This window comes from Lycium barbarum, chromosome 6, assembly GCF_019175385.1.
Source record: "Lycium barbarum isolate Lr01 chromosome 6, ASM1917538v2, whole genome shotgun sequence".
NCBI lineage: Eukaryota > Viridiplantae > Streptophyta > Magnoliopsida > Solanales > Solanaceae > Lycium > Lycium barbarum.
In genome coordinates, this window is record NC_083342.1 from 81960306 (window position 1) to 81968598 (window position 8293).

The 8293-nt window shown below is 36.5% G+C and overlaps 1 protein-coding gene across 1 annotated transcript; it reads left to right on the forward strand.

Annotated features, from left to right (window-relative positions):
* Positions 1-15: 15 nt before the first annotated feature.
* On the forward strand, positions 16-7733 carry LOC132644375 (bifunctional bis(5'-adenosyl)-triphosphatase/adenylylsulfatase FHIT-like). Its single transcript, XM_060360964.1, has 5 exons — positions 16-178; positions 265-378; positions 6758-6904; positions 7186-7284; positions 7373-7733. The coding sequence occupies exons 1-5, from the start codon at positions 50-52 to the stop codon at positions 7484-7486; spliced, it is 603 nt and encodes a 200-aa protein (XP_060216947.1). The 5' UTR covers positions 16-49; the 3' UTR covers positions 7487-7733.
* Positions 7734-8293: the final 560 nt, after the last annotated feature.

The window sequence follows — 8293 nt, forward strand, 5'->3', positions numbered from 1 at the left end:
CATCCATTGATGGGGGACAGTGGTACCCGCTCCAAATAGAAACCTAGAAATGTTAAAGCAAGTGTGTTTTGTTTGGTCGCGTAACTTGACACCCTTGTCTAATTTTCACAGCAAGGCCAAACCCGGTTATCATTTCTTAGCGCGATTCTCCGGTTCAATCACTCATTCGCAGTCCAAGGCACGTCTCTTTCATTCATTTTTGGGTTACTTCTTGTTGTTGTTTTCCCATGTTCATTCATTCATATTTATTGGTGAAACAAACAGATGGAGGGGGATAATTTTTATATGTTTGGACCATACAAGATTGACAATAAAGAAGTGTTCTACTCTACTCATTTGTCTTATGCCTTGGTCAACCTCCGCCCTCTTCTTCCTGGTATTTCTCACCTGCCTTTCTTTCTCTACTCTCCTATTTTTCTTAGTTTGTTATCTGGGATCTCCCCCCTTCTTAATTACTACAGTAATAAGCCAAGTTTTACCTGTTATTTTTTGCCGAGGATTTCATGACTAGGGGTTGCATCATTTCTTGGTAGGATTCCAAAATATCATCTTTTGAGCTGTAATACCAAACGGGTATTCAGAAATTTTATTGGTTTTCCCTAATCTTTAGTGGTGCTTTAGTTGTGATAGGAGACATAGTTTTCAATTAACATGATGCTAAAACTATATGAGGCTAGGAGGCTTTATACATTGAAGGAGTGATGCCTTCAGAAGGTGTACTCAACAACACATAACAATTAGCACCAATAATTTGGATGGTTGGAAAATTGAAGGGAAAAAGACACGAGAATAATATTCATGATTATGCCTGATGATGATGAAAGTTGGACTACATAATTAGCAAAGTGATAGCACAGTGACTGCATGTTTATTGGTTTTTGCTATTCCATCCCCAGACACATGCAATGCCACATACTTCAAGCATGAATACTAGCTGCTGGACCACTTTTTTTTTTTTTTTTTAACTGAAAGCAAATAACCAACATCATAGTAGGAAAATGAACTCTGTCATGACTTTGGACATAAGACAATTTTTAGTGCTTGATCCAATGGTTATATATTAGCTGCTAGTCTAGACTAAGGTCTCGCTTGCACCACTTCTACTGTCATAGTCTGGTAATTCGTCAGAACCAAAACTTCTTAGGATGTGGAATCAATAGAAATTATGTTGATTCTGCCATTTTTATACAAAAATCTTCTCCGAACAAGACAAGCACCTTGAACAGATTCTCATTCTATGCTCAGTGCTTCCCTTCTGCTACTTCATATTTCAATTCATTCTTCTGTTCTTTGTATATCCTTATGATAGTCCCTTGTACTTTGTGATATTTATTCGTATTTCTCATGTATCTGGAAAAAACCTTTATAGTGTCATCATTTTCCCTTTTCAGTTCTCGCATGAATACGATCTATTGACTCCCTTTTCTTGTCATGCAGGTCATATCCTTGTCCACTCTGTAATTGAACGGTTTTTGCAGATCCATTAAATATTATGTGAATATAGTCATTGTGATGATATTGAGGATGCTAGAATGTGGTGATTCTTCATCTCCTCAATTTACTTTTAGTATGATTCTGTCCAGCCACTCTATGCTAAAATATTTCTTTTAATGCAAGACACATATGTATTTGGATGTATATGTGCAAATAAAATAAAATATGCCTCTGATATCAGTTTAGAAAGTCCAGCACTCTTCTCAATCAGTTAGTTAGTCCATCAACTATGCTTAATTGAATCCTTATTATCGAGTCCATTCTGTTTAGGTGCATTTTATTCCATACTAAGTACATACATAATATGTGTTTTAAGGAAAATCAAAGTGTTTTTTTTTTGTTTGTTTTTCAAATTAAGGTCCTCTTTTCTTAAAATAAAAAAGTTGAATATTTTCTAAATCTCACAGTTATCCTTGCTCGGAACTACAAATCACAACCATAATAAAGTGACCCATGAAAAATACCAATCCCAATGTAAATGTAACAAGAACAATCAAGCAGTTTTTGCTTCCGTTCTGCTTTGTTCTTATAATACACTGATTCATAGAGGTTTGGATTTTCTTAGACAGTTTTCCTCTATGTGATTTGAGGTCTACCTCGTTTGTTCTAAAACAGCTTCAGTCATTATATTGTTGTACATATAGACCGATGCATATAAGGTCTGTGAAGAAGAAGATCATAGCTAAACTATCTCAAGTGACCTCTTATTTCATCTTTAATATGTGCTTCTTACACTCTCTGTCTTATGTGGTCATTTTCTAATCTTGCCGAATGTTGTATATTGCATGTCGATCTTAATATCCACGTCTTGTGGATGTGTTGAGCTTTAGGGCCCAAGATTCATTCAAATGCAGCATTTCTACATTTACGACCATTCTATAGTAGTTACCTTTCATCTTATTGTGCATCTTCCTGTCTCTAAGTGATTCCATAGCACTCCTCTCTTTTCTTTCAGATATCATTTTCTAATTTCATGTCTCACATTTAATCTTACTTGATTAAAAAAAAAGTGTTACATTTAATCTATCTGGCTATTATCATGAAAGATTAGCCTAAATATTTGAATTGTCTTCACTTAGATACTATAATCCCGTCTAATCTCACTTCACCTACATTCTTCTTTTTTGAAATTGTAATGAAAAAATTAACTTCACCTAGTCAATAATGTGGTCTTACTTTTACTTATTCTAGAACTCTTACTTTCTAGAATACTTCTCCATATCTCCAACTTTTGGTCAACTATTTCTCTAGTTTCGTCAATTAGCACAATATCGTTGTAAAGAGCATGCACCATGTAATTGTAACCTCATCCTATATGCTATTGATTAGTTCATTTATAACTAGGTAAACAAGTACGAGCTCAATGCGGACCCCTGGTATAAATCCACCCCTTGAGAGAAATTCTTTTGTCTCTCTTCTCACTGTTCCATCACTTTTGCACACTCTTTTGTATATCCTTTTTGAGTTTTGTGCATTTGATATGAATTTCTTTCTTCTCAAGCGCCAACTTAAGGTCTTTTCTTCACACCGTATCAGATGCTTTCTCCATCTCTAGTTTAATGAATATCTTGTGGAGATCCTTTTTCCGATCTTTATAAATTTCGTTCAATCCTTTTTGCAAAACTCTGAACTTTGTTATTAATCTACCATGCGTAAATGCAAATTGGTTCTTCATCATCTTTGTATTTTCCCTAAATCTATGATCTATCACTCTTTTCCAATGCTTCATGATAGGAACCATACACCTAATACCACATTAGTTCGCAACTCTTTGTTTTGTATATGTTGGAAAAAAGTACTAGTCTTCCACTTATTTGAATCTTCCCACACTTTGGTAAATGGGCAGCCCGGTGCACAAAGCATCCCGCGTTAGCAGAGTCCGGGGATACTAGTATAACATTAAATAGCCTCGTTTGTCATACTAGTCTACAGAGATACCCATGTGGAACACATACTTTTCTAACTCTCATATTATTCATAGTATCTTTTACTTTGGTAGACCTAATTCTACCAAGAGTAGTTAAGGTTTCTGCCATGAATATATCAACAACAATTACGCCTCAGTTCCAAACAAGTTACGGTTGGCTATATGAATCCCCATTTCTTCATTTAAGCTCATATCATATCATCATCATACTAAATAAAATAGAAGTGAAAAATAAGCTAAAAATATGTATAAATAATAATAATAATAATAATAATAGAACTCAATGACTTCAGACCTATTAGCTTAATAGGTGGAGTATACAAAATCATTGCCAAGCTACTGGCAGAGAGACTGAAAAAGGTTATCCACAAACTGGTGGATAGATAGCAAATGGCTTTCATAAAACGGAGATAGATTATGGATGCGATTCTTATAGCTAATGAATGTGTGGATTCCAGGCAGAGAAGTAAAAAACCAGGCATTCTATGCAAACTTGACATCCATAAAGCTTATGATCATTTGAACTGGAGCTTCCTGATCAAGATGCTGGAGCAGATGGGCTTTGGTACTAGATGGATTAAACAGTGCATCAGCACAGTAAAATTCTCAGTTTTGGTCAATAGAACTCCTTGTGGTTTCTTTCCTTCTCAAAGGGGATTGAGACAGGGGGACCCTTTATCCCCTTTCCTATTCATTCTTGCAATGGAAGGGATGAGCAACATGTTAAACATGCACAGGAGAGAGGATGGATAAAGGGATTCCAGGTGGGAGAAGGAAACAATTTAGAGATCACACATCTACAGTATGCAGATGACACCTTAGTATTTTGTGATGCAGAGGAAAATGGTATGCTAATGCTAAGGGTTATCTTCATCATCTTTGAAGCAGTTTCCGGATTACACATCAATTGGGGGAAAAGTTTCATCTATCCTATAAATGAGGTGCCAGGATTGGAGAGGTTAGCTGAGAAGCTTGGAGGCAGAGTGGGGGAACTCCCAACCATTTACTTGGGCATGCCTTTGGGAGCTAAAAGCAAATCCAAAGGGATATGGAATGGGGTTTTAGAGAAATGTGAGAAAAGACTGTCCAACTGGAAAAGTCAGTACCTTTCTCTTGGGGGTAGACTGACTATGGTCAACAGTGTGTTAGATGCTTTACCATCTTACATGATGTCCATCTTTCCAACACCTGTCAATGTGATTAAAAGGATTGACATGCTTAGAAGGAACTTTTTCTGGCAAGGCACCGAAGACAAGAAAAAGATACATCTAGTCAAGTGGAAAGAATTGACAATTAGCAAGAAGGTAGGAGGAGTGGGTATTAGAGACATGAAGATCCAGAACCAAAGCCTAATGATGAAATGGTTATGGAAATTTGCTACAGAAGAGAACATGCTCTGGAAAGATGTCATCACTGTTAAATATGGAATGGAAGATAACTGGACAACAAACATGGTAACTATACCATACAGTTGCACTGTTTGGAGAGCAATCAGGAACTTGTGGCCTATTATGCTAGCAAGGATCAGATGTAAGGTTGGGAATGGGTTAAAGGTTTCATTTTGGAATGATAAGTGGATTGATAGTACAACCCTGAAACAGTTGTACCCTGATCTATTTGTTCTTTGTCAATTGCAACAAGCCACTGTTGCTGAGATATGGACTGGACAGGGATGGAACTTGAATCTGAGAAGAAACTTGAATGATTGGGAGATAGAGAGGATAGCAGCATTTCATAATACAATGGCCACTTTCAACAATTTGACAGGAGAAAGAGACTCAATAGAATGGCAGAAGGACAGCAAAGGAATTTTCTTAGTTAATTCAGCTTATAAGGACCTGAACACCTCAACTATGCAGGAGGGTTACTGGCCCTGGCCCTGGAAGATGATCTGGAGGACAAAAGTTCCATACAAAGTGAACTGCTTCAACTGGCTCTTGGCAAAAGAATGACAACTTGGAAAAAAGAGGTTTCCATCTATGCTCAAGGTGTTTCTTATGTGGGGAACAAAATGAGACAATCAACCATCTCTTTTTACACTGCAAATGGACAGAACAACTATGGAAGATGTTCATAAGCCTGAGGAAGATCAAGTGGGTGAAAACCTGGGAACATTAAAGGAGTTCTAAACAGTTGGAATAGGGATGGAAATGCAACAAAGGAGGAGGAGAGATGGAGGATTGTCCCATCATGCATATGGTGGACTGTATGGAATGAAAGGAATCAGAGGTGCTTTGAGAGCAAACAATGTTGTCTACAGAAGTTCAAGATGAATTGTCTAAGTCTTTTTTACTTTTGGTGTAAACAGGTAGTTTTAGTACAAACAGAAGATATTTTTGATGTTTTGGAATTACTGTAAGAGGAAGATCATGTAAGGAACAAGCTGTAAGATGTAACTTTTTGAAGGGGGACTACACATTTGGATGTAGTATACCTGTGGATATATAGATTAACTGTTACCATTTTCAAAAAAAAAATATATATATATATTAGAAGTTCTCTAACAAGTCTAAAATCTGTCCTCAATTATATAATCTATCCTCGTGATTTATGTTGAGAAATTGATTGAAATAACATCTTCATCTCTCTTTGGCTCGCCAGCTTTGATCAAAGTTTGTTGGCAGTTGTATTTACACTTAACTTGGTTCACTCCTTTACACCTCTTCCCTTTTAGTTGTGCTACTTTCCTACTCGTAGATGCAGAAAAGACATCCAAAAAGCTAGCTATGATATATGAATTAAACTTGATTGCTTTGTAAATTCTTAAGGACATGTGTTGTCTGATAAATACTAATTTATGTAAACTCTGCAATACAGAAGAGTTGGCTCCCAGTACTGGAGCATGAAAGTTTGTAACCAGATAAAGATAGTGTTATTTTCTGTAGCCAGCATGTTCCTCTGTATAGTTCCAATTTTATTGGCTGTTCCCTAAGGGAGTGTTGTAGCCTGTATGATTCCTTTCATAGACTCGTCCTTCCTATGCAATTAATAAACTTTCAAAGACTGTCGTATGAGGTTCATATTTCTTGAATTATGAATATACATTTAAGAACGAATTGTTTTCTGTTGGAAATGATTCTAGTTCCACTCTTTTGAAATATCTGTAACTTTAATTTTCTCCCACCAATGTAATAGGTTCTGTTTTGTGCTTTATTGGCTTTTGCACACAGAATAATCTACATCATATTAGTTTCTTAAAAAGTTCGCTGCTCTTCTTTTCCATTGACCTAGGGCACTAGGGATGGCATGAGGTGTCCTTCTTGTAAACTTTTTGCTAATATGGTTGGATCCTCAGTTGTCTCAAAACTTAATAAGTGGTCTCCTTAACCAAATATACATGTGCTTGTCTGCCCAAGACGTGAAGTACAGCGCTTTGCTGAGCTTACTGCTGATGAGACTAGTGACTTGTGGCTTACAGCACAAAAAGTTGGCAAGCAACTTGAGTCATACCACAAGGCATCTTCTCTGACATTTGCGATCCAAGTAAGTAGGCTCTGTTCTTATAGATCTGTTGTTATCCTTAACCATAATATAGCTGTATGTCTGCAAAAAGGACTACAGAACCTGATATACTCAAATTTTCGAAAAGATAGTAAATGCAGAATTTGATATTGTGTTCTCATCAATGTAGAAATAAAATGGATATCCAAGTTTTCACTATGTTGGAATTTTACTTATTTTGTTATCATTTGTTTTTGTTTTTTTGGCCTATTTCTCTGCTTGGAAAGCTGGTCGTAAGTTCTTTGCTTCTGTTAATATCTCAGGATGGACCCCAGGCGGGACAAACAGTTCCTCATGTTCATATTCACATCATCCCGCGCAAAAGTGGTGATTTTGAAAAGAATGATGAGATTTATGATGCTGTAAGATTCAAATATCCGCTACTGATTACTCATACTTAGTTGGCTAGATTTGAAACACAAATTTTATTAATCTTTTGCGTTCATGCAGCTGGACGTGAAGGAGAAGGAGATGAAGCAGTCACTTGATTTGGACAAGGAAAGGAAAGACAGAGGCATTGAGGAGATGGCTGAAGAGGCAGATGAATATAGAAAACTTTTCTAGTGAAGAGGCATACATCATCTCATTACTCTCTTTAGAGCTCCAGCTGTTGCCTAACTGCTCTACTGATCACCAGCTATTGTGTGGATCTAACATTTGGATTTCTTATAAACTATGTAATGACATTCTGCTTTCACAGGAAGGAATTCCCATATGAGAAGGGAATTTTACTGATATAACTGATGCTGTTGCTGTTTTCTCCTACACAAACTCGTTTCGTTTTTATTAAATGCTCTTTTGTTTGGATGAACCACTTTTCTGAAAGCTGTTGGCTATTCGGGTGGCTGTTCCAGAACACTATACCACTATTTTTCAGTGACAGCTTGAATAGAAGCCTCGAAATAACTTGAAGGGGGTGTAACACTGGAGAATTGAACTCAATTCAGCTCTGGATAGCAAAAATATGAGTTCAGGGAATCCTCGGGATAATTGAAGGTGTTTTTACCCTAAACCTCAATTCTGCTTTGGAGTTCGGATAGGCAAATGAGTTCGTGGACGGACTACACTACAGAAGAATATGTCTGCCACGGATCATAAAATAAATATGAGACAAAAGATAACTAAAATATATATTTCTAGGCGTCGATCAGATTGCTTCTGATATATACAGAGAACAATGTAGATGGAAGAAAGAGTGAATTTTTTGGAACTGGTAGAAGGAGAAGAAGTTATTAGGGGCGTTATTAAGGTGAGGGTTTGTTTGAGAATCGGGTGAAAATTTACAATTTATGTACCAAATGAGCCAAACTCGAATAAACAATAAAGAATTGGACTAAATTTTGTAAATTATATGGCTAATGTGCATTTGTG

Coding starts and splice junctions, on each gene's coding strand:
- LOC132644375 (XM_060360964.1), top strand. CDS start 50: ATGTTAAAGCAAGTGTGTTTTGTTTGGTCGCGTAACTTGACACCCTTG. Junction 179..264: donor TCACTCATTCGCAGTCCAAG/GCACGTCTCTTT, acceptor TGAAACAAACAG/ATGGAGGGGGATAATTTTTA. Junction 379..6,757: donor TCCGCCCTCTTCTTCCTGGT/ATTTCTCACCTG, acceptor TAACCAAATATA/CATGTGCTTGTCTGCCCAAG.